The sequence below is a fragment of the Nanorana parkeri genome, unplaced genomic scaffold (genome assembly GCF_000935625.1).
Source record: "Nanorana parkeri isolate BGI_ZX_2015 unplaced genomic scaffold, ASM93562v1 scaffold2007, whole genome shotgun sequence".
NCBI lineage: Eukaryota > Metazoa > Chordata > Amphibia > Anura > Dicroglossidae > Nanorana > Nanorana parkeri.
This window is the reverse complement of record NW_017308275.1, coordinates 31,203-57,560: the sequence shown is the minus strand read 5'-3', so window position 1 is coordinate 57,560 and position 26,358 is coordinate 31,203. Positions and strand designations below refer to the sequence as shown.

General features: G+C 50.1%; 2 protein-coding genes across 2 annotated transcripts in view; one reads left to right on the top strand and one right to left on the bottom strand.

The window, feature by feature from the left end:
- The window catches only part of EEF1D (eukaryotic translation elongation factor 1 delta), a 37,717-nt gene extending 33,743 nt beyond the window's left edge, over window positions 1-3,974 (top strand). Inside the window, exons 8-10 of the mRNA XM_018572368.1 lie at window positions 501-733; window positions 2,257-2,451; window positions 3,890-3,974. Coding sequence (XP_018427870.1) covers window positions 501-733; window positions 2,257-2,451; window positions 3,890-3,928 — 467 coding nt within the window. The 3' untranslated portion in view covers window positions 3,929-3,974. The remainder of the gene's footprint in view (window positions 1-500; window positions 734-2,256; window positions 2,452-3,889) is intronic.
- A 2,445-nt stretch (window positions 3,975-6,419) lies between these two features.
- The window catches only part of NAPRT (nicotinate phosphoribosyltransferase), a 21,012-nt gene continuing 1,073 nt past the window's right edge, over window positions 6,420-26,358 (bottom strand). Inside the window, exons 2-14 of the mRNA XM_018572358.1 lie at window positions 26,036-26,163; window positions 22,990-23,072; window positions 21,432-21,562; window positions 17,920-18,035; window positions 17,648-17,844; window positions 13,869-14,009; window positions 13,632-13,716; window positions 11,381-11,461; window positions 11,119-11,221; window positions 8,829-9,033; window positions 7,985-8,097; window positions 7,005-7,117; window positions 6,420-6,530 (exon numbers count right to left, since the gene is read on the bottom strand). Of these exons, the coding sequence (XP_018427860.1) occupies window positions 6,420-6,530; window positions 7,005-7,117; window positions 7,985-8,097; window positions 8,829-9,033; window positions 11,119-11,221; window positions 11,381-11,461; window positions 13,632-13,716; window positions 13,869-14,009; window positions 17,648-17,844; window positions 17,920-18,035; window positions 21,432-21,562; window positions 22,990-23,072; window positions 26,036-26,163 (1,607 nt within the window). The remainder of the gene's footprint in view (window positions 6,531-7,004; window positions 7,118-7,984; window positions 8,098-8,828; window positions 9,034-11,118; window positions 11,222-11,380; window positions 11,462-13,631; window positions 13,717-13,868; window positions 14,010-17,647; window positions 17,845-17,919; window positions 18,036-21,431; window positions 21,563-22,989; window positions 23,073-26,035; window positions 26,164-26,358) is intronic.

The following is a 26,358-nucleotide window of genomic DNA, read 5'->3' as shown; positions in this document are numbered from 1 at the left end:
CGGCAGAGAGGGGTGGGTAATGGAAGTCAGGGCAGGGATCGGCAGAGGGGCGGGGGATGGAAGTCAGGGCAGGGATCGGCAGAGGGGGTTGCGGACCCTGGGCGGTTGGTTAGGTGAATGAGTCCATGGGCTGGATAAATAAGAACCTTCAGACTATGGGGAACAGCTGTGTAAAATTGCAGACAGTTGGACCCGGTGATGAGCTCACTTCAGTTGTATTTCAAGGCTGGAAGTGTTTTACCGGGACGGCCAAGCCAACTCCGTTTTTGACTTCAAGCCCCATTCATAGGCCGGGAGCTTTCCGGGGAGAGTAGAATTTGGTTACCATTGCAAATCTGTTGCCTTCGGCTGCCCAGGATTCCAGGCGCAGAGGTCACATATACACAGAAGGGAGGCGGCCTGATACTAGGCTAGTGGTCAGGAATTGGCTTGAGAAATGTGGTACTGTCATATGGAACGTTGTCTTACCATCTCAACATCTTTTCAGTTTCCAGTCCCAGCACCAGGCAAAACTCTACCTGCAAGGCCCGCTCCTGTACCCAAGAAGGTGGAAGAGGAGGAGGAGGAGGATGATGATGACGATGATGATATTGACTTGTTCGGCAGCGATGAAGAGGAGGATGATGGAGAAGCAGCCAGGATCAGAGACGAGAGAGTGAAGCAGTATGCAGAGAAGAAATCCAAGAAGCCGGGACTCATAGCCAAGTCCTCCATCTTGCTTGACGTGAAGCCGGTGCGTCTAGAGCCGTCTGGTTATACACCTATACGCCGATATGGGACACGTATACGCCGATATGGGACACGTATACGCCGATATGGGACACGTATACGCCGATATGGGACACGTATACGCCGATATGGGACACGTATACGCCGATATGGGACACGTATTTCTAATGTAGTTACCTTAAAGTACTTAAAAAAAACGTACGATCTGCCCATCTTGGACAGGCAGATCGTACTTGCGATCATCGCAAGCCGCGCCCCGCTGAGGGGCGGGCTTGCGATGACTGCAATGAGGGGCGGGCTTGCGATGAGGGCAAACGGGCAGTGTGCGCGTGCGCACACCGGCCCGTTCGGCAGTTGTCGAACAAGCAGGCCACTAACTCGCCGAGAATCGTACGATTCCCGGCAGGTTTTCAAGCCTGCTTGTTCGATGGAAGACGTGCGACCGTACAGTAGAAACGGTCGCACGCCTTCCATACATTGCACGATTCTCGTACGATCGCGGGATTTCCTGCGATTCTCGTACGAGAATCGTGTAGTGTATGGGCACCTTTTATACTAAGGAAATGTTAGTCCTGGTAACCAAGAAAAACACAACTTTGTTATTGTTGAATGAATGTGGGGGGGGGCGCGTGTAGTGTTAGTAGGTTGGCAGCTTTTCTTCAAGTGAAAGCCGAACACTCTAGCACTGTGTGCAGCAATTTGTTTTTTGGGAGAATATAGAGGGAGGAGGGGAAGCCAGGAGAGCGAGCAAGAGGAGACAGCCAGAGGAGGGAGGGAGGAGACCATCTAAAGGGGACTACAGCAGTACAAAGTAATATGAAGCTACATACTCTGTGCTTTTCTGGGTGCCCTGATGTCTCCAGGTGGGCTATGCGGCTCCTAGGTGGGCTATGGGGCTCCTAGGTGGGCTGTGGTGTCTCACCAGGGGTTCCGCAGGTAGCAAGGTGTCGGGGAGGAGGAGAAGGCGATGTGCAGGCAGACTGTGCCTGTTTACAGGCGCCCGCAGCTCAGAGGGAGATGCGGTTTCAGGAAGATGCGGCTGCTCGAGGTCGCGCTTGCTGGGATCCTCGGCAGCCTCATCTGTCAGAAAAGTCGAAGTGCCGGACGCCCGGACACGACACTAAAACTGGACTGTCCGTGTTAAAACCGGATGGGTGGCGACCCTAGGTGTTAGGTGCATACCAGTTGGTTGCAGAGGGATCACTGCTCTCAAATTTCAGTTGCCTTATCTGCAGCCCACTGCCCCACGAAGAGGAGTTTATATTGGCTCTGGAGCTCTACATTGTGTATATTCTTCACTAGTTAACAGTGCGTTCTCCCCCTCCTCCCGCATCCCTGTGTGTTCCATGGCAGTACGACTTGGGTCATGATTTAATGGCCAAGGACAAATCTGGGTCCTGAGGTTACACAGGTTCAGAACCTCTGCATTAGACCTTTGTTCTATATAACAGGCATTTGGGTTCTATTCTCTGTGGCTGCTGCTTGAAATGTTCCGATTTCTGATCCCGATGTGTTTTGTGCTTGCAGTGGGATGACGAGACGGACATGGCAAAGCTGGAGGAATGCGTCCGCACTGTTCAGATGGACGGTCTGCTGTGGGGCTCCTCCAAGCTGGTCCCTGTGGGCTACGGCATCAAGAAGCTGCAGATACAGTGCGTGGTGGAAGATGACAAAGTGGGCACTGATATGCTGGAGGAGGAGATCACAAAGTTTGAGGACTATGTAAGTTCTGGCAGGAGCGGTAACGCACACATTACACCGCCCCATGTAAACCCCCCGTTCATGTTATTTGGTGCTATTGTGGTATCTGCCACACCGCAGGCCCCAGGGATCTTCTGTGTGCAGTCAGTACAATCCCTTCCATGTTGTGCCATTAAAGTAAACCTATCCTGAGAGAGATGGAGCACACCGGTGCTCGCCTGAACACGGTAATTCATTGGCTGTGTTTTTGACTTTAATATTTAAGTGTGAAACCTAGAACAGGCATGGAGGAGAAGAAAGTCAGAATGGGCATTGCGTTTGACTGGCGGAACAGATGGGAAGGGGGCGGGTACAGCTGGCTCTGCCTCTAGATAGGCAGAGCCAGCTGTCAATCACGCAGCTGGGTGGATCTCAACATTGTCGGGATCCGGCTGCGGCGGTCTCGGTACACCGCTGTAGCTCGCTTTATACTGAGCTGTGGGTCACGGGAGGAGGTTAGTATATATCCTCCTGTGACCCCCTGAGAGAACTATGGGGAAAAACATTTACCCCATAGTTCTCCTTTAATGACTAGTATACTTGCATGCTTCTCCAACAACTTGGCCCAGTTGTTGTTGTTATACAGGATTTATAGAGCTCCAACAGTGTGCGCAGCGCTTTACAATATAAGGAAGACATTACAAGACAAAATGGTAAGGAGGGCCCCGCCCCTGAGGGCTTACAATCTAAAAGGGAGGGGCCAGTGATACATGATGAGGGAGCTGTGTGGGGATGAATTGTCTGGGAACATGATGGTTGAGTGGTTAGGTTGAGGTGGGATCGGCTTCCCTGAAGAGATGAGTCTTTAGGGATCACCTAAAGGCAGTCAAGGTGGGAGATAGACGGACATGTTGGGGTAAAGTTGTGGTTGGTATGGACCTTTCCAGGCTTGCCAAGCTCATAGTATGCTTCAAATTAAAAAGGGGAACGGAGATGTGACTCCAAACAAAACTTGGCTGGTAACACTGGTAACTTCAGGTGGTGTTGGGACAGATGGGTAGAGAGCGGATGATGGTCACATGAGGGTAGAGAGCGGATGATGGTCACATGAGGGTAGAGAGCGGATGATGGTCACATGAGGGTAGAGAGCGGATGATGGTCACATGAGGGTAGAGAGCGGATGATGGTCACATGAGGGTAGAGAGCGGATGATGGTCACATGAGATTTGCAGAGACCTGGATTGTACTGCGCTTGGGTCACTGTTGTGACTGGGCTGGCGGCACACTAAATTGCACCACAACACAGATACATCTGACGCACATGTAGGTGTTGCGGTGCGCTGGTAAAGAGCGATAAGCTGCCATTAACATCAGTGGCTAACCGTGCGACCCGTCGGATTGTGCCACCTTGTTCCACTCCTTGTATAGCAGGCCCCCGTACAGTGCTATGGTGATGACCTCGGTCTGTTCTGTGTTTCAGGTGCAGAGCGTGGACATTGCAGCATTCAACAAGATCTAATATAACCGAACGGCCGGACTGACCAATAAAAAGCAATGAAACCTCCGCGCCGCGTCCGAGTATTTATTATTGATAAGGATTTGTTTAGTTCCTGTGCGGTGGAAGGTCTATAGAAGGGGAGTGTGTACAGCTGTCATCTCCTTATCAGTTGTCCCATTAATCATTCATCCTCATTATGGCTTGTACCGTTTTCTGTATAATCTTCCTACGGCACCGCACACATGAACACCTCTCTTCAGTCCAACACGTGCAACTCCAGCAAAATGTTTTAGTTGTAGATCCGGTAGTACCATGTTTCCCCGAAAATAAGACGGTGTCTTTTATATATTTTTTTTTTCCATGAAAAAAGACACTAGGTCTTATTTTCGGGGGATGTCTTATGTACCTGGCTGCAGCTGTCCGCTCGTGCGGGTGGGCGTGCCTGGCGGGGGGAGGGAGCTGCGGCCGCTCTAATGCCGTCCAGGGAGCCAGACAGGTGGGCGTGCCTGGCGGGGGGAGGGAGCTGCGGCCGCTCTAATGCCGTCCAGGGAGCCAGACAGGTGGGCGTGCCTGGCGGGGGGAGGGAGCTGCGGCCGCTCTCCGCTCTAATGCCCCGTTCACATTGAGCGATTTATCGCGCGGTAATTTTCGCGGCAAATTACCGCGCGATATCGCGCTCCAATGCATTTCAATGGGGCAAAGGGTCCTGCTGTCGCGGGTCGTGTGTCGCTACAGCAGGACCCTTTTTGGAGTGGATTTAGCCGCGATTCAAGCTTGCTCAATGCAAGCTTAAACGCGATATCGTGCGGCAAACGCGCGATTTGCATATCGCGCAGTGGCAACGGGGCCTAATGCTGTCCAGGGAGCCAGACAGGTGGGCGTGCGGGGGGGAGGGAGCTGCGGCCGTGACATGTAAAATGTAATTATACGGTGCAGCTACCCTGAAAGTAAGACCTAGCGCCATCAGGGATTTCTGTAATATAAGACCTACCACCGAACTAGGTCTTATTTTCGGGGTAGGTCTTATATTACAGAGATCCCTGAAGATGGCGCTAGGTCTTATTTTCGGGGAAACGCGGTAGTTGTTTACAACGTCGGCCATCAATTTGTGCAGAAAGTTGCGGTTTAGATAATACCGGTTATTGGCCAACTTGACCCCTCGGGGCCTTTTTATTACAAATTCCCCCTAGAGTCCCTGTGTTTTTTTTTTTCTATCTCAGCAATGCCTTGGTTCCATAATTCATTTCCCAGGAGAGGGAGGGGTTCTGCCAACCTAAAACATGAAATGCATCCTCTACTATTAAAATAAGAGGCCATTCCTCTTGTCCACCTCAGTTTTTGTGTTTCCTCAGGCCCAGCAGGAAGACCGGTTTTGTCTGAAGGTTCTCATCCAGGTCACATGGCATATCTGTAAAAAAAGAAGTCAAGGCAACTGGACTCGCTGTATTTTTCTCGAAGACGTTTCACTTGTCATCCGACCAGCTTTTTCAATTCAGAATGACTTGTACAAAAATTCTGGGAATAAATTTGGTGAATGTCGCTCCAATCCACATAATCTGTTAGGCACAACCAGCGACATTCACCATATTTATTCCCAGATAATTTTTGTACCAGTCATTCTGAATTGAGAAAGCTGGTCAGATGACAAGTGAAACGTCTTCGAGAAAAATACAGCAAGTCCAGTCGCCTTGACTTCTTTTTTTACAGATACAGTTGGGTTTTGTTTTATCTGTAGGCCTGCATGCTAGGTGCGGGGGCCTCCCAGTTATGCTGTCCCAAGGGGTCTTAGCCTTTTGGCTAAGATCAAGTGTAGTATCCGTTCTTATCAGTTGCCGGAGGGGAAATGTTCCCACCGCCATGTATAGGGGTGTGCCTTGCCTAGTACCCTCTGGCGTAATTGGTGGGTGCCGGATGGGCTATTTTTTGCACTACGCCTCCAAGACAGGCCTTATGGCTAGTCTGGGGCAATATTTTTGCACTCCGGCCCCTAAGGCCTGTCAGCGTGGTGCACTGGAACTATTTATTGCACGATTGGCACTTTTTTATTTTTTTTAAGTTTGACCCACAGATTGCTTAGGGTGCAGGTTCCTTCGGGGCCTTTTCCCGACGCTAGGGAGGATATTCTGTGCCCTTCTATAGGGTTCTCTGTCTCCTCCCACAACCCAGTACTGTGAGGGACACCTGTTCCGGCAGGTCCCCAAAGGATCGGGGTCCGCGTGCCTTCGGGTAGGTGGACCAACAGTCTCAGCCCCTGCCGGGAGCCTTGCGCCCCGGGGGGTCCGCCGCGGGGGGGCCCCCGCGCCCGGGGGGGGGGGGGGGGTCGGGAATCGAGGTCCCTTTATTGAAGGACCTTGTGCACGTTTTTGTGCGCTGTGATTTCACGGTTCATTTTTAGACGCACGTTCCACGGGCTAACGCTCTCTGGGTTTCAGATGCTGCGAGGTCTGTGTGCGCCAATTATCCACACCTGGAATGTTTTTACGGTGTGCAGGGCTGGAACATGAAGTCCTGCTTAAGCCAGACTCGGCGTGGCTTTCCTTACAGCTGCGTGACATTTGGTGCCTCCATGATGGTTGACGTAAGCCACAATGGCGTAGGGGCGGTCACCTGACAAGAATCCAGTCTGGTAGTCCAGCATTGAAGATGACCAAATTGCTCAATTCAGATGAGCATACCCTGTAAAGCAAGGTTAGCCAAACTCTGGCCCTCCAGCTATGGTGAAACTACAAATCCCATGATGCATCTCTCTGAGTCACATCTGGCTGTGAGAATCTTGCAATGCCTCACGGGATTTGTAGTTTCACCATAGCTGGAGGAATGGAGTTTGACTATCCCTGCTGTAAAGCGTCACTCTACCTACTGCCCTAGACGTAATGACGGGGGGGGGGGGTGCAACATGTCGCTTACTGAAGGGGTGGTTAATCCCCACCTCACAATAAAAAAAAAAGGAAACAAGTATTTCGACTGTTTGCCTAGAATTGTGATTTATTATACATGGTGATGGTTGTAGAATTTTGTGGATATTTACAGATAAAATATATTACTTCTGTATGAAATGTAAGTCGTGGAATAAAACGTTCACATGCTGGGAGATTACGTCGCAGGAAATGGTCAGTTTCCGGTGGAGTATGGGAGCAGGCCGGCTCTGGACTGTCTGCTGCTTCTGCGGAGTGCGGATAGAAGACTGTGCAGCTTCTCCGTCACCGCGACCTGCAATGGAATGACAAACCGCAAAAGATAAGAAATCGTACAGGAGGCCGTCTCTGACCACCTAGAAATCGTACAGGAGGCCGTCTCTGACCACCTAGAAAAATCGTACAGGAGGCCGTCTCTGACCACCTAGAAAAATCGTACAGGAGGCCGTCTCTGACCACCTAGAAAATCATACAGGAGGCCGTCTCTGACCACCTAGAAATGCTAGCATCGGAATCGGGCCCGATACAGGGCATTTTGACAAGTACTTGTCAAAATGCGCCGAAGCTTGCGCTGTTTTTTTCTTTTCTTACTTACCTCGCCGAGCGTCGCGTCACTGCTGCTCCGGTGGGCGGAGCTCCAGGTGGGGGTCTTAATTTAGGTGGCCGGGTCACCGGTCCTTTTAAGAAAAAGTATCGGTAATTGGTATCGGCAAGTACATGAGGGGAAGTACTTGGGACTGAAAAAGTGGCATCGATTTTCCTTGACATAAAGCTTCAATCGTACAAACTTCAGGCTCAGAAGCAAAAGGTATCTACTGATTTCTAGTGGTGTGGACCGCTGTTAGGCTTGCTGTACACGCTGCTCAAACTGAAGCCCCTGTACAAGGTAGGAGAGCTGCCCATGCACCTTAGGAATATCAGCCGATTTTCGCATGCGATTGCGGTTTCATCCGATGGGCGGTGTGCAACCGCAAATACTGTACAATCGATCGACTTCTGACTAACCAGCAGGTTAAAAAAAAACTTCGGTCAATCGTACGATTTTGGCAAGGTTGCTGGCGTTTCTGTACGTCAAAATCCATACCATTTACACTGCTCATGCACAAATGAAAATACTTGCGGTCAATTACCGCCATTCGTCCAGGTGCTTTCTAATCATTACCGCTGATCCAACCTTGCGATAAATCGGGGCGGGATGGGGCCGCCCTACGAGAATCGTTGCGTCCGATGATCACATAGGGTACGGCCAGGCCCGGATTTCCCGCAAGGCCGGGCCTCGGGGCGGCAGCGATGTAAGGTGTCCAGTCACAACGGGGCGGGCTAAGGCTCCGCCCACCGGCTCCATAGTGTGCGGCCGCCGGCGGGCCGCAACTCCTCCCCCCAGCTGTCAGATATAGGGCGCGAGGTATGAATCCACCGGCGTCCTGTTAATGTGGATTGACGCCGGAGGAAGTAGCCGTCTACCTTGCTATCGCACAGGGGCTTGATAGCAATAAAGTTAGGTGGGAAAAAAATTTAAATAAAAAAATAAGGTGATTAAAAAAGTAAAAAAATAAGAAAATTATAAAAAACAATAAAGATAAAAACAAAAAAAGTGAATTATAAAAAAGTAAAAAGATAAATTGATTAAAAAATAATTTTCAGGAGAGAGAGAGCGAGCCAGGAGAGAGTTTTTTCGTTGGTAGATCTCATGTAGATCGTCATTTGAAAAGTAGATCAAGGCAAAAAAATTGTGGGCACCCCTGATCTAGGGGATTCTATATCCGATTACCTGCAGCCTTAGTGGCTTCCGAGCCACCGGACTCCCAAGACAAGAGACCGTTTTGACCCTTAATTATTATACAGGACCCTTCATGATGCAGAACGCACCTCTCTGAACCCAGGAGGATCAGACCATTTCTTCTAGAAGTATTGTTTTCAGCCTTGGGTCATGTGACACTGCTAAAGTCTTTTCCTTTGCACCCACTTTTCCCGTAGAGTGATCGGCAGCATCGAGATTTATTTACGGTATGTTACGGCACGGAGGCATCACCACAACTCTCCGTCTCCTCACCTGTCCGTTCCTGAAGTACACGCGGTGAAGCAGCTCGGCCCTCAGCGGGGTCACCGTCTGAATCTCTGTGTTTTTCCCCAGCTCATAGATATTCACTTCCTTCCCGATCTCAGGAGGGGGCTCCCCTTCCAAAGCCATCAGGTCCAATAGCGGTTGGTCTGGTATGAAGGACAAGGTGGAGATAAGGAAACGATGGAACAACATTCAGTACAAAGCTTCACCTCAGTGTCAGCCTGACCTTAAGCCCTCGTTCACACCTGAACGTTTTGTAGCGCGTTCTACGCTCGACGAACGCTCTACAAAACGCTCAAACATCTAAATCCCATTGTATTCAATGGTCTCGTTCCCACCTTGGCGTATTTCCGCCCGTCCCTAACGCGCTACAAAACGGCCCACGCCTGAAAAGGTACAGGTACTACTTTGGGCCGTTTTGTTGCGCGTTTCCATTGGGATACAGCCAAGTAGTCTTCGGAAACGCGCGTTTGTCGCGCAACTTTATTACCGTGAATCGCGGTAAAAAAAACGCGTGACAGACGCGCATATGCAATACGCCTAGGTGTGAACGAGACCTTAGGCCCCATTCACACAGAGGACAATCCCGCGATTTCACACATTTTTGCCGCGCGATATCGCGAGAAGTCGCTGGCCGATGGTTTTCAATGTCAATGCTTCAATGTCGCTTGTCCAATGCATTTCAATGGAGCTGTACACATGTCACATCTCAATGTCGCCTGTAGCCCGTCGCTCGAACGTGACCTATTTTTCGGCGGATTTTGTGCGATTTGGCCCCAATAGACTTGATAATGGTGTAGCTCAAAGTCGCACTACAGAAGTGTCACTTTTGCACAGAAATATAAGGAAGGAATGATGTCACATCAAGGCCGCTTTTGATTGGTTAGAGCCCAATGCAGCAGCTACGAAGTCCCTGCGAAAAGTCGCGCTACAAAATGTACACTGTCGCTTTTCTGCTGTGTCTATACAAAATACGTGCACTGGTAGGAATCTTAGGGCCGCCGCATAGATTAACTGCCTCCGGGATGTGATAGCAATAAAGTTTAGTGGGAAAAAAAAAAAAGGAAAAAAAAAATTAAAGTCCCCCCAAAATTTTAAGTAACACAAAAAAAAAAAAAATGTTTTTAAGTCCCCACCCATACATACACGCGTCGGGGGCGCATACACGCAAAAAAAGACGATTGCTTAGTAGTCCATCCCGGCAGCGAGCTTGGAGCGGTGACTACTTTACAACACACACAGGGACCATGGGGACACAAGTAGCCCCCCTCCAGAAGGACTGACAGTGTCAGAGAGGGGTAGATTTCCTCTCACTTCCTGTTGTCTCAAGGACAGGAAGTGAGATTCAATCTTTCTAATGAGGATACAGACGGAGGTAATCATTCAAGAAACTCTTGGACGAGTTCCTTGGAGACCGTAACATTCAGGGTTACAGGTACTCCCAAGAGCAAAATCCCACATGGACTCATATACACGCACACACACACCAGCGCAACCATAAACGCACACACACAATAGGTTGAACTTGATGGACTTATGTCTTTATTCAACCTCAAATACTATGTAACTATGTAAAAACCTCACAGTGGCCCGAAAGAAGAGGCGGGAACCCAGGGGCGTAACAAGAAATCACAGGGCCCCATAGCAACATTTTGTATGGGGCCCCGTGATTGCTAGTTATGCCACTTGCAGAGCCCACCGGAGAGTGACCCTGCAGAGCCCACCATATACTCTCTATGGTGGGCTCTGCAAGGTCTCAGATGGGCTGCACACCTCTGGCAAAGAGGGGAAACGCCGCTGCTGAGCTGTGTCAGTGACAGCCAGCACCCTTACATGCCATAGCGACCCACACGGCGTCAGAGGGATGCCCCGGCCTGGCCCCCCTGTGCCCGGGCCCCACAGCGGCCGCCTGGGTCGCTATGGCGATTGTTACGCCACTGCGGTCACCCCTCGTCTGCCCGTCTAAGAGCCAACTTCCTGTAAGGTACGTACAGTACTACAAACCAGACCCATAACGGCAGGCACTCCACATTGGCACGAGCGCGGTAGCATTACAACTCCCCCTGCTGTACAGTAATAGCCCCCGTATGCAAGTAGGAGTCGTATGTATGTAACCCGGGGACTGCCTGTAAGGTGCCTCCCATAAAGAAATTCGGAACCTTTAAACTGTCACAGCAACAACATACCCGGAATTCACCAAACCAAATCCATGTATTGTAGAGAGAGCGTACCTGACCCGTCATACAGCCTGTAGATGGCTTTGCTCCCTGGAATGGTGGTCTTCTCCTTGTCCTCGCTAAGCTTCATCCGGGGCTGATCGTTCACCTGCACCAGCTGCACAAGGAGCAATGCACAAGGATCCAGTCAACATGCAGCTCAATGGAAACTTGAATTGTGGGCCGTGGTGGGGGTCTTCCACAGAACCCAACCATGAATTCTGGGGATATTAGATATGTTGTATTGCTAGGATCCCCTCCCATGCTGGATTCTCACCTTGTAGACGCAGCCCAGGGAGGGCTGAAGGGTGCACGTCACCAGGTGGGTGCCAACGCCGATCACGTTAATCTCGTTCTTCTGTAGAACAGAAAGAGAAGCGGATATGAGACATACAGTGCCGAGCAAGGGCGACGTCTGGGATGGTTACATAGGTGGCCACATTCCCTGAACCCACATGACCTGGCAGGACCAATTGTTATCCTAATGCTCAACTCCGGACAAATATAAAAGACACAAATAAATGCCGGTAGAAGTTCATGATGTGTGCGTGTAATCCCAAGTCATAATACAGCAGCATGGTGACTGGTCTTGTCTCCGCCCCCTCTTGTAATAAAGACCAGTCACTGATGCTCTTTGTGCAGGGTGACGGGTCTCGTCTCCACCCCCTCCTGTAATAAGGACCGCTCACTGCTCCTCTCTCTCTCCTTGTGCAGGGTGACTGGTCTTGTCTCCGCCCCCTCCTATAATAAAGACCGCTCACTGCTGATCTCTCTCCTTGTGCAGGGTGACTGGTCTCGTCTCCACCCCCTCCTGTAATACAGACCGCTCACTGCTGTTCTCTCTTTGTGCGGGGTGACTGGTCTTGTCTCCGCCCCCTCCTATAATAAAGACCGCTCACTGCTGATCTCTCTCCTTGTGCAGGGTGACTGGTCTCGTCTCCACCCCCTCCTGTAATACAGACCGCTCACTGCTGTTCTCTCTTTGTGCGGGGTGACTGGTCTTGTCTCCGCCCCCTCCTATAATAAAGACCGCTCACTGCTGATCTCTCTCCTTGTGCAGGGTGACTGACCTCGTCTCCACCCCCTCCTGTAGGTTTCTGCAGGTAGTGGGCGGGGCCTGCTAGGTCCCTCAAACAGCTCTGCTCCTTGCACAGGCCATGTACAGCACAGTAATAATATCATTGTTATTTTACAAGGCAATATCTTGTGGCAAGGGCATTAGGTGCACATAAAAGTAGATTTATATGCTATTGGGGAATATATTTCAATTAAAGTTTCAATTTAAAGACTCTCTAACCTTTCCATAAATGACTATCTACAAAAAGGCCCCCTCTAAGCAACCAACACTTAATCAATCCTGTAAAATAATGCAGCTCTTGGCTTGAATTGCATTGTAACTGTCTCACTTTATTTTCTAAAGCACTGTGCAAACTGTTGGTGGTAGATCACTTGTATAATAAAGTATCTCTTGGCTTGAATTGCACTGTAAGTGTACGGTCTCCTTTTATAACCGTTTCTGCTATATAAATCATGTATAATAAACACATCTTGCAGCTAACTTCATTTTTTTCCCCCCTCTATAAATGGTAAGCACCTTTTAAAGAAATTCACCAATACTGAAATTAAAAATCTTGGCCTCACATTGGCCTGCAGCTTTGACCGGATAAAGCATCCTTCAACATGCAAACTGTGCTGAGTGTCAGTGATTGAAGGGAGATTACACAGGTGACAGCCAATTCCACCCAGCTGATTAGACCCAAACCACCACCCCCCCCCCCCCCCCCCCCCTAAATGGTACCAAAATACCCGATCGTTGGCTGTTGTCGGACCAAAAGAAAGCCCCTTTCTCAGCCATATGACAGCGCTTGGACCTTGCAATTTGCACATGGGAGGATGCCACACGTTACCTCATACCTGGAAGCACTGGAGGTTTTGTTTTGCTGGCTAAGGTAAAAGGAAGGATGGCTGGAGGGGCATCAGTATGTCAGGGGCAGCACTGTCACCTTGTTCTGAATGGGCGAGGCGACAGCGTCTCTTCAGCTACTCATTGCAGTTACCCCAAGAGGACGGCCAATGAGTAGTTACCGTATTTTTTGCTATGCAGTTTCGGGCGCCGGGCGAGGAGTTTTTTGTACATTCAGCCCTGCTCCTGACGAGCAGAGCTGAATGTACAGTGGGAGCCGCTGCTCGTTTAATACAAGTGATCTCATTAGATCACTTGTATTAAATCGAGCGGCGGCATGTACACCCCCCCGCCGTGGTTTTCGGGGTCCTCCGCTCCCCCATAGGAGCTCACCATAGAGCCCCTTGAGCAGACGAAGAACGTCGTTCAGCGTCTGCTCTGTGTGATTACTGAGACAGCGCCACCTGTCTCAGCGGTCACCAACTGCAGCTTCTGTGACAGAAGCCCTGCGTCCTATCGTCCGGAGCGCCTCATAGAGCGTGAAATACGGTACATCTCTCTGCACAGGGAGATGGGACAAAGCGGCACCCAGCCTTAGAGCGGCACCAGGATGCCAGAACCTCACCGCCTGGGTCAGGAGCTTCAGACTTTTTTCACTGATGTTGTTACTGACAGCAATGGACAAGGTTTCCAAAGCCGGAACATCGAATCTGTGAAAATAAAAAAAGATTGCATGCATCAAAACGCTTTTCGAAACGGCGCCAGCGCATTCCATCTATCCTTTACAATATGATAAAAAAAGCTCTAAAGAGGTTCAATGCAATAATAAAATATGTCTCTGCTCCAGAACACAGACACCCACCTCTCCGCACAGCGCCTGAAGATCTTCCGGATCTCCACGGACTGCCTGGCCAGGTCTCCGCTGTCCAGCCGAACGCCAACTGCCTTGTACCCGAGCTGATGTAATGCCAGGGCCACCGCACAGAAGTTGGGCACACCGCTCCTGCCAAGCCACACAAGGATGAGGCGACATTACCAATGGCCTTAGCTTTCTTCGACAGATATTCATAGGAAAGCCAAGTACATACAACGTTCAGGATCGCCGACAGTCAGTGAAGAATATAAAAAAGGAGCGGTACAGGGGGCTTAGTGGTTAGCAATGCAGCACTGGGGACCTGGGTTTAGTTCCCACTAGAGCCGTGTCTGCACAGTGTTTATATGTTCAGCCTGGATAGGTAAATTGTCTTCTATCTAGAGCTGTCCAAAAAAAAAGTACAGTTGTGTGAAAAAGAAAGTACACCCCCTGTGATTGCTATGGTTATAAAGCATCAGGACATGCAGAAATGATCTGATCATCAACAATCAACACTTCTTAGAATTAGGCAAATAGAACCGTGAATGAGGAACACATGACATGCTACGCCGAGTCATTATTTCCTTTACAACCACAAAGCCAAAATAGAGAAGAAGGTGTGGGTGAAAAACTAAGTACACCTTATGATTCCATGTCTTGTAGAACCACCTTCAGCAGCAATAACGCAAAGTCATCGTTCTCTGTGTGACTATCGAACGCACATCGTTGTGGAGGGATTTTGGCCCGCTCTTCTGTACGTTGCTTCAGCTGATTGAGGTTTGCAGGCATTTGTTTATGTATAGCTCTCCTAAGGTCTCGCCAGTGGCGTAACAACCGGGGGTGCGGATAGTTCCTTAGCTGATAAATATGTGTGGGGTACAGTTCTAGTGGATGTTTATATAATATGGGGGGGGGGGGCGAAAAAAATGTTCTGCCCCGGGCGCCCATAACTGGTTACGCCACTGGGTCTCGCCACAGCATTTCAATTGGGTTGAGGTCTGGACTCTGATTGGGCCATTGGAACACCTTGATTCTTTTCTATTTCAGCCATTCTGTTGTAGATTTGCTGGAGTATTTGGGATCAGTGTTTTCCGTTACATGACCCAATTTCAGCCAAGTTTTAGCTGTCAGATAGAAGAGGCCTCACATCTGACTAGGGATGCACCGATACCGGTATTTTGGTACCGTTTTTTTTCGGTACTCGCCGATACCAAATACAGAGTACCGGAAGTCCCATTCAGGAAGACAGGTGGCGTGTAATGACTCGCCACCCGGCTTCCCGATTAACAAGAAAGCCGACCCATGCTTCTCATCACTATATGACGAGAAAGCATGGAGCCGGCTTGCTGGCTAATCATGGAAGCCGGGCGCCGTGTAATGACTCGGCGCCCTGCTTCCTGATTGGCCGACTCCATGCTCCCTCATCATGAGACAACGAGGAAGCATGAAGCCGGCTTCCCGGCCAATCAGAATGCCGGGCGCTGCGTCATTTCACACTGCACTGGCTTCACGATTGGCTGGGAAGGCGGCTCCATGCTCTCTCATCACAAGTGACGAGGGGAGCATGGAGCCGCTTTCTGGCCAATCAGGAAACCGGGCAGTGTGCAATGGCGCGCTGCCCGGCTTCCCGATACCGGAAGTATCGGGCTAGGCATCGGAGCATTTGGGCGAGTACTCGCCCAAATACTCGGTATCGGCACTGATATCGTTACTAGTATCGGTATCGGTGCATCCCTACATTTGACTATGGAACACTTTGGTATACAGAGGAGTTTATGGTTGACTCAATGACTGCAAGGTGCCCAGGTCCTGTGGCGGCAAAACAAAACCTAAACCCTCACCCCTCCACCGTGCTCGTCAGTTGGTACGAGGGGTTTGTGCCGATATGCGGTGTTTGGTTTTGCTGTGTGTTATGGCCAAACATCTCCACTTTGGTCTCGTCTAGCCAAAGGACATTGTTCCAGAAGTCTTGTGGTTTCTTCAGATGCAACCAGGCCCGGATTTCCCGCAAGGCCATGAGGCCTGGCCTCGGGGCGGCAGCGTCTGTGGAATCCCGACGCCCGGAACATGCAGTTTCGGGTGTCAAGTTGCTTTCTACATTTAGCCCTGCTTTGGGAAAGCAGGGCTAAATTTAGCGTGAGGAAGCCGGCACTTTTCCCCCCCCCCCCTGCTGTGCTAGAACTCCTGTATTGGAGGAGACGGGGTCAATAAAGAGAACCCGTCACCTCCAAATGCTATCACACAGGGGCTTGTTAGCTTCTGTGTGATAGCAATAAAGTTAAGTTAAAATTGCATTGCGGAACCTGGCCTTGGGGCAGCAGGGAGAGTAAATCCGGCCCTGGATGCAACTTTGTAAACCTAAGCCGTGCTTTGTTTTTTGGAGAGAAGAGGCTTTCTCCTGGCAACTCTACCAAACAAATCATACTTGATCAGTTTTCTTCTAATTGAACTTTAACATGCTGACTGAGGCCTGTTGAGCCTGAGATGGAACTTATTTTTTCTCTGAGCATTGTACAGTCTTGCCCTGGGGGGTAAATTTGTTGGCAAGATTGGCAACTGTCTTCAATGTTTTCCATATCTGAATAATCTTCCTCACTGTAGAATGATGGACTTTAAATTGTTTGGAAATGGCCTTACAACCCTTCCCAGATTGATGGGGCAGCAAATTGCTTCTCTAAGATCATTGCTGATGTCTTTCCTCCTTGGCATTGTGATAACACACCTGAATGCTCCAGACCAAACATTTCAGCTTTTATAGGAGGTGGTCACACTTGCTGATGATCAATCAAGTGCATTTGATTGGCAGCACCTGGCCGTTACTTAGCCTCCTAATTCCTATCCAAGCAATAAGGGTGTACTTAGTTTTTCACACGTAGCATCTCTATTTTGCCTTTATGTTTGTAAAATGAATAATGACACGGTGTAATAGGTCATGTGACGTTTTCAACTGAGATTGTACTTACCTAATTTTAAGACTTAAGACCTGCTAAGGATCAGATGATTTTTATTGTTATGTCCTGATACTAACAACAGAAGTCAAGGAGGGCGTACTTTCTTTTTCACACAACTGTATGTATATAGAACTATGGAAGGACATTAGAGTGTGAGCTCCTCTGGTGCAGAGACTGATGTGACTGGCTCAGTGTTCTCTGCACAGCACCGCGGTATATGTCAGAGTTATATAAATGTATAATAATAATAGTGTGTGACTATGGGGGGGAGGGGAGGGCATTAGAGGGTAAGCTCCTCTGTACAGAGACTGAGGTGACTGTGGGGGAGGGGACATTAGAGTGTAAGCTCCTCTATACAGAGACTGATGTGACTGGGGGGGGACATTAGAGTGTAAGCTCCTCTGTACACAGACTGATGTGACTGTGGGGGGACATTAGAGTGTAAGCTCCTCTGTACAGAGACTGATGTGACTGTGGGGGAGGGGACATTAGAGTGTAAGCTCCTCTGTACAGAGACTGATGTGACTGTGGGGGGAGGGGGCATTAGAGTGTAAGCTCCTCTGTACAGAGACTGATGTGACTGGGGGGGGACATTAGAGTGTAAGCTCCTCTGTACAGAGACTGATGTGACTGGGGGGGGACATTAGAGTGTAAGCTCCTCTGTACAGAGACTGATGTGACTGGCTCAGTGTTCTCTGTACAGCACCGCAGTATATGTCAGAGCTATATACATGTATAATAATAGTGTGTGACTCTTAGGAACTGGAAGGACAGTGGTATGGGGTAAATACAGCAAAACACACAGTGCCCGGGGCCTGCGTCCCATTCACCTCTTACATCATGACACTGTAGGTATCCACCACCACCAGGAAGCTTAGAGGGAAAGCGAGGGCGTAGGATATGAAAGCTGCCAGTTCGCCTGTATTTGTGCTGTGGGGAGGCAACTCCAGGAGCCGGCTCACTTCCTCCAGCCACGTCTGACAGAGCTTTAGGAAGTCTACCTCCTCTCCCTGGCCGCCTGCTTGTCGCAGAGCCTTGGAAAAAAAGAAAAGGTGTCAGCAGAAAAGACCTACCATACCACCCACAGAGGAGATAGAACAAGTGTTTACCGGGTGCTTCACTTCATCCGTAGAGGAGAAAGAAGCCACATAAGAGTGAGCCACGGTACCGGCCACGGGGATGCCAAATCTCTTCCCTGCCAAGACATTGCTGGTGCAATCAAAGCCTGGAGAGCAAAGGGATGCAGAAGAGGATTAGAAAGGGGGTAAGGCATAAATGAGATCTCAGTTACAGCATTATTAAAGTGCGTGTCCAATACATACACAGATCCCCGTGTTTCACCCCTTTAAAAGCGCTGCCTGTGCAAACAAGTACCTGTTGAGCTGCCAGAAATCCAGCGAGTTCCTAACTTCCTGTAGTGAGCCGACAACACAGTGCCTAGAAATCCCAAGCAGTGCGGTCAGGCCTGCTGTGTTCTCCTCTGCTGGACTACGGAACATCTCATTATGTTATAGAGGGGAAGGAGGGTAGAAACTTGCTGCAACCGGAAGCTAGCAGCTCACTGGATTTCTGGCAGATCAGCAGCTACATTTCTGTACTTGCAATGTTTATTAAAGGGATACAATTTGGGGAAATGTGCATGCACTGCAGAGATGTATACAGACATCCCTCACGGTCCACCCAAAACAGATATTTTATTGCTTGGTATATAGCGGAAGGTGAACATCAGTGGGAATATCACGTTCTCAAACAATTCATCCCCACACAGCTCCCTCCTCATGTATCACTGGCCCCTCCCCTTTTAGATTGTAAGCCCTTGAATTGTCTTGAATTGTATTGTGACTGTAACGTCTTCCTTATATTGTAAAGCAACTGTTGGCGCTATACAGATGTTCCTCGCTTACCGACTTACCTGTTTTGCGACCACTCGCACTTACGACGGACCGCCGATCGACCTCCGACCATACGCGTCAGTGTGACGTGTCGCCGGCGAAAGGGATGTCCTCCGATCTTCACTGCGGGTCCCGGTAAGTATTTTCATTGCCCGATGTACAGTACACTGTTCGGTACTGTACATCGGCAACGCTATACAGTACTGTACTAATGCTGTACAGTACTATATAGAGTTCCTCACTTAACAACCAATCCGTTTAACGACCTGGTCGTAGGAACGGGACACGGTCGTTAAGTGAGGAATACCTGTATAAACACTATGTAATAATAATAATAATAATAATAATCACTGGGATTGACTTTCATGGACTGTGCACATGATGCAGCCGTTTACGGGGCCCCATACTGCTACAAAGTCAGCAACCTTCTTCTAGTCTACCTACCAGATCAGCATCTTCCACAACATGGGTGTCACGTACTCACTGTAAAATCCTTTTCTAAGAGTCCATTAAGGAACACAAAAGACTTTAAAGTGACATTAAAGGATAAAAATCCCCCCCCCTCATGTTAGTGGAAGTACTTACCTTAAATAATGCCTCGTGATCCGATCATCTTCTTTCCAGTAGTTTTTAGCTGTCCCTCCAGTGCTGGTGGAGGTCTCACATCCAGCGCCGACTCCACTGTCTTAACTGGCACTTCCTGTCCCACGGTGTCTGTGCGGTTGCACGCTGCTCCATAGACTTACCTTGCGTCTCTCCTCGTCTCCCGGCCGAACATCTGAACTGCGCATGCGCCCGCCCCGAGATCTTTTGCGGCCACTGGAGAATCTTCAGATGTTAGGACGGGAGTGCGCGCCGAAGAAACTTACCTTTTGAAAAGTTTTTTTTTTCATGTTTTTGCATTTATCTACTGCTTGAAATCTATCTATCTACATTATATTACCAAAGTGGCGCGCTTTACACCACGGCATCCCACGCTTTGCATTGCACTTGGTGATGTGCGGCTTGGATGCAGCTGCCCGGCCATGGAAACCCATTCCATGAAGCTCTCTACGCACTGTTGTTGCGCCAATCTGACGGCCGCATGGAGTTTGGAGGTCTGTAGCTATTGACTCTGCAGACAGTTGGCGAAGTCCTAGGCATCAACCCCACCTTGTTCTTCTGCAGAGATACCCACTGCGAAGAGGTGATGGCTGCCAGAGAAAAAGGCTTTGTGGGTAGAGAGTAGCGAGAAGACTGTCTCAAATGGTGGTTACTGAAGGGAAGAGAGAACCAGACTCAGGTCTCACCAAGTCACTGATGGGGGGGAGCTACATAGGACAAAAAGCATTGAAAAGTGAATGGCCAAGTTTCTCAAAGGGTAGAAAGCTCACCCTTGATAGTGATGAGAGCAGGAAGGAGAGAATCTGTCCAACGCAGAAACGTCTAGGGAGAAAGCCCCGAGATGAACACCAAGTGAAGCACGCCTTCCATGTCAGATGACAGACCTCGCAGGAAGTAGACTTCCTTGTTTTCAGCACTGTAGCAGACTCGGATACCCCTTGTCCCCCCGAAACCTGGACTCCCAACAGCCATGCCGCTAAAGCCAGCAACTGTGAAGCCGGACGGCAAATCGGTCCTTTGGACAGATCCTGATGATCAGGAAGTGCCCACAGAGCGCCTGGCAGGAGTCTTACCACGTAAGTGTACAACATCCGCCTGGGCCGGTCCGGAGCAATGAGAAATCACCAGAAGGCGCTCCATCTCAATCCTGCAAAGCAGACACGGTAAGACGTTTCAGGGGAGGAAATGCAAAACTCAGGCCCGTCAAAGACAAGCTCAACAGCCAAGGACTCTGCTATCAAAGCTTGAAGGCCACTATGGCTCCGGGCAAATCTGCTGCAGAGAATGCGGAAGCGCTCGTAGCCACCAAGATCGGAGTCAGCAAATAGCTGAGCGATTCAAGTCATAAAGTGTTGCATGACCGTGGTAAAAAAGCGTCCAGCCGCACCCGACAGAGCTAAAACAGAGGACTCAGAGGACACAAAAGACCAAGGACAAAGAGCAACAAGCTGCAAACATTAACAGAAGGCAAGCTGCAAGGGGCCCCGGGGCTGTTAGTAGAAAGTGAGCACCTAGTAACACGGGACTGCGTCCCCTCCCCCCTCCTTCCCTCGCCTACAATGTCTCAACACACTCGAAAAAAGGGATTTGTGCCAAAATAGTCCACTAAAATGCTGTAGTTAATAAAAATACTCACCGCGTTGCGGCAGCTTGGGAGTCCTCCTTCATCAGGGCTACTTTTTTTGGGGGGGGGATTTTAGTAGGGGAAAATAATTTTTGAGTGTGGCACCCCATGTCTTTTTTTTTTCCTTCCTATTCCAACTTGTAGGGCTCCAAGGACCCTTCCCCATATGTAAGCTATGTGCAAGAGCAGTAAAATTCATCCACTCAAAACTGCGGCATGCAAGTGCACCCTTAGGCAGGTAGGTGACTCTCCGGCGCTAAATGAGCAGCAAAAACCTGAGTTTCTAAAGCAGGTGTAGGGAAACTCCAGCCTTCCAGCTGCCGTGGTACTACAAATCCCATTAGGCAATGCAAGACTGACAGCCAGAGGCAGATGCGTGATGGGTTTTGCAGTTGCACCACACGTGGAGGCCCAGAGTCTGCCTGCCCCTGTTGTAGAGGTTCACGTTTTTGGCAGGAGCAATACTTCATTCGCACAGAACAATCAGGCAGCGAGACCCCACCTCCCACGTAGGAATACTTTGAGGCGGACAGCCCTCCGTCTGGTCCCTGCGCCCTCCTAAGTCCCATTTCCAGCAGCCTTTTCTCGGGGCCGACGGCCAAGCGGAAGCGGGCGGCATTTGTGGCAACGAGGCTGAAATGACAGAACAAAAGAGAATGTGAAGAGGAACCATGGCGTGTTCTTGTAGAGCAGGGGTAGCCAAACTTTCAGCCCCACAGGTGTGGAGAAACTACAAATCCCATGATGCATCTCTCTCTCTCCAGGAGTCATGTCTGCAGGTGTGAGAATCTTGCAAAGCCTCATGGGATTTGTAGTTCCACCGCAGCTGGAGGGCCGGAGTTTGGCTACCCCTGATGTAGAGGAAGGCCGGGATCACATACTTGCCTCGCACTGCTCCAATATACACACGTTAGTACGTGGCGGTACATGGGGTGCGTTGGCATCCTCTTTAAAACGAATGGGCTGCCGAAACGCAGTGCACGGTAAAGCACCGCACAGGTGTGATCCCGACCTCGCTGAACACACAGCACAGTTGTATTCATTATTTCATTGAATACATTTGAAGAAGAACTCTGGGAATTTAAAGAACTTACCCCCGCCAGTGGGGCTACCCCCCTCACTGCAAGGGTTAGGTGCTCGTTGTCTAGACCAGGTGTGCCCACAATTTTTGTGTTAAGATCTACTCTTCAAATGACGAGCTACATGAGATCTCCCTCGCTCTCTCCTGGCCGTCTCTCCTTGCTCTCTCTCTCTCTCTCCTGGCCGTCTCTCCTCGCGCTCTCTCTCCTGGCCGTCTCTCCTCGCGCTCTCTCTCCTGGCCGTCTCTCCTCGCGCTCTCTCTCCCCACTCTCTCTCCTGGCTGTCTCTCCCCGCTCTCTCTCTCCTGGCTGTCTCTCCCCGCTCCCTCTCCTGGCTCACCTTGCTGTATTTTGCTGTGTACACTTATATTCTTTGATGTAATACATAGAGGTACTACAACCCCCAGTATCCACCAGAAAGGTGTCGGGGAGCATCAGCTCTGAGAGCTACTCATAGATCACCATCTACCTAATGGGCCCCCCTGATCTAGAGGGCTCAAATAAAGCAGATACCCTGACCTGATCCTCAGTCCCTCTGGGCTGCTGGACCAGTCCCCTGCAGCCTCCTTCCCTGCCCCCGGAAGGTCTAAGGATCACCAACGTCTTCAAGTCTAATGCAGGTCCATTGACCTGCATTAGATGTGTGGACGCCAAGGGACAGTCCATAGCCGGAGTAGAGAGGGGGGGTGGGGGGAGATGAGGTGAGTGCCGCCCACTGAGGGACCGAAGTTCAGGTAAAGTATTTCCGTTTTATTTGAGGCCCTTAGACAAAACAAGCACCTCACCCTTCCAGGCCGAGGGAGACACTATGTAAGGGTATTTTTTTTTTTTTATTCCAGGACTATCCCTCTCCTAATAACCATTTACATCTAGAAGTTTGTAAACGTACTTATTAAAAAGGAGAACTCGGAGCTATGGATCACATGACACAGAAATGAGTCTTTCTGGGGGTCAGTTTTCAGTGAGCGGCGCAGCACTTACCTGGCGTAGTTCACCAAGCAGAGCAGTGTTGTCTCCAGAAGCTGAACCACCAGCAGAGGACCCCTCACCTTCATCAGAGGCTCCTACGAGACACAAAAATGTCTTTGTAAGCAACGGGAGTCTAAAGGGTTCGGAAGAATTTAAAGAATGACGTCTGTGTCAATCAGCAACAAAGGAAGTGCAATTCAAAGAGATTCAAAGTACAAAAAACTACGAATATAAAAGTGCAGGTGACCAGGAGAGAGCCTACCTGCAGAAACCTGAAGATATGTCCCCTGCCTGGTCACGGGCCTAAGGACGCGGCCCCTGCCTGCTCAAAAGGTCTTTACATTCAACCCCTGAATGAACAAAATCCTAAAGTCAGGCACGGCCCCAGCACGGACCAAAGGCTTTAGACACGGCCCCAGCACGGACCACAGGCTTTAGACACGGCCCCTGCACGGACCAAAGGCTTTAGACACGGCCCCTGCACGGACCAAAGGCTTTAGACACGGCCCCTGCACGGACCAAAGGCTTTAGACACGGCCCCTGCACGGACCAAATCCCTCATATACAATCCCTTAAATGAACAAAATCCTAGAGATACGGCCCCGGCATAGATTAAGGTTTTTAGACATGGCCCTCACATGGACTTATACTAGTGATGCACCGATACCGGTATTTTGGTACCGAGTACCGATAATTTTTTTTCTGTACTCGCCGATACCAATTACCGAGTAACGGAAGTCCCATTCAGAAAGACAGGTGGCGTGTAATGACTCGCCACCTGCCTTCCTGATTAGCCGGGAAGCCGGGCAGCGTGTAAAGAGTCGCCACCCGGCTTCCCGATTAACAAAAAAGTCCCCGCTTAGTATGTGCAGCCTGTTACCTCCGGGGCCTCTCCAGCGAGAAAAAGGCCTTCGTCAGGTACCCAGCCAGAGCCGTCTAGCCGGCCAATCAGGAAGGTGGGCGCCGTGTAAAGACGCTACGCCCTGCTTTCTGATTGCCCGGGAGGCCGGCTCCATGCTCTCTTGTCATGAGATGACGAGGGAGCATGAAGCCGGCTTCCCGGCAAATCAGAAAGCAGGGCGTTGCGTCATTAGACGGCGCCCGGCTTCCTGATTGGACGGCTCGGGCTGGGTACCGGACGAAGGCCGCATTCTCGCTGGAGAGGCCTCGGGGGATGACAGGCTGCACATACTAAGGTAAGGTAACCTTACCTCACGAGGCCAGCTTCCGGTCAATCGCGAAACCGGGCAGTGTGTAATGACGCGCTGCCCGGCTTCCCGCTACCAGAAGTATCGGGCTAGGCATCGGAGGATTTGGGCGAGTACGAGTACTTGCCCAAATACTCGGAATCGGCACCGATACCGATACTAGTATCGGTGCATCTCTAACTTAAACCCTCAATATTAACCAGAACATTCCATCGTCTCATCCAGCTTATTGAAATTCATATTTTCTAGATGTAAATAAATCGGATATTGATCTTAAATATCCGATAAAATATGTATAATAAGACGTCATTTAGGTGCTTCAATTCAGCCAAGTGACCACAGAGTTGTGTATTCAGGTCTCCCTTCATGGCCGCCGTGAATTGGCCCCTGGCATCGCCGTTTATTGGTACCCATCATAAAACTTTATTGAAAAGTCCACAGCCAGCGCACACTTGGCCGATTCAGCTCATCTTCTGGTCTGATAACAAAAGAATGCCCGGTATCTCACTCGGGCTAATAAAACCTAAGTTCCAATCTAACATAACATTTAGAACTCCGGACCTGGGGCCACTACCTTATTAATGTATATGTCTGTAGCTGTGCTTCTTCCAATGAAATCTGAACATACTAAACATGAGTGGTTTAGGAGGTTCAGAGGCCTAAACGCACATTAAAAAGGAGAGCTATGAGGCGAGCGATTTTCACTCAACCCTCATAGTTCGAGCCGACCTGTCACGCGTCGCTCTATGGATCGGGAAGTGAGGGAACACATACCGTCGCTCCCTCAATTCTCGATCCTGTCCCTGCAGAGAGCCGTGACTGTCACTCACGGCTCCCTGCAGGGATTCCCTCCCCCCTCCGATCCTGCAGCGCTGACTGGAGGAACGAAATGGGGGAGGGGGGCGGGTACAGCTGGCTCTGCCTCTAGATTGGCAGAGCCAGCTGTCACTCAAGCAGCTGGGCAGATCTCGACAGTAATGTCGGGATCGTCCCGGCTGCGGCGGTCTCAGTATACCGCGAGCTGTAGCTCCCTATATACTGAGCTTAGGGTGACGGGAGGACGCTAGTTCATGTCCTCCTGTGACCCTTAGGAGAACTATGGGGAAAAGCACTTACCCCCTAGTTCTCCTTTAACCCTTCTGAGGCAGCCATAACCCACAGAGCGGTAAAGTTTAGTGTCCACCCGGAGCCAATTTAATAACACGCTGGTGTACGGTTTATCTAATAGTAAAATATGAATATATACACAAATGTTTACTAATATAGAATGGGCAGTTTGAGAGGGGCAGCGTAAAAGATCATAAATGCTCAGCCCTCTTCCCCAAATTCTTCTTGATACGACTAGGGGCCGGCTCATTGACCCCCACTCTAAAGGGCCCGCAAAAAGCTGCTGCGGAAGGCAGCTAGGAAGATCTTGTCATAACATCAAGAGGTTCGTGTTCCATCAAGGAAGAGCTCCCCTTTAACATCCAGAAGGAACCTTTGCAAGCCTTGCACGAGGAAGAGCCCAGTCCAGATCTTTCTTCGGTTTCATTGTCTGGACTCTGCCAGAACTCACAAAATTCAGAATTCTGAAGTGCCGCAGCATTTCCGTTAAAACACGGGGTGGCAGCTGCTGTTTGGGTGTGTATTATTGGCGGAGTTCACCAACCCCAGAGATGATCACCCCCAGTCCGCGGGCCTGAGATCATTGTCCTGTGGGCTGATGCTGTCACGCCATTGTGACGGTTCTGTTGGATCAGAACCGAGTAGAGTCATGTGGTGGTGACGCTCAGTAGGTTCGGATCCCCGCAACCGTCACAATAACACTCCGGCTCTTTACCTGGAAGCTTCGTGCAAACCATACCTACTCTAGGAAATACAACCGATCCCTCCGGGAACGATGTCACCGTCACCTCCCCCGCGTTCACAGTCTCCAGGTATCGGAAGAAGCCTTCCTCCACCGTACTGGGCATCACCGACCGCAGGTAGTCCGTATCTGGAAGGAGGACAACAGGAAAAAAACCCCAAACACCCCCCCCCCACACTCGGCTCACTTCCATGGCTGGTCGGGTGGGATCAGAAATAGATACAGGTAGCCGGGATTCCACTTTAATGGCGGAGAAAGACGTGGTTTCCGGGTCAGGGTCTCTGAAACTACTCCAGCCCCAGATGGCCAGGAAGACGGAAGGGG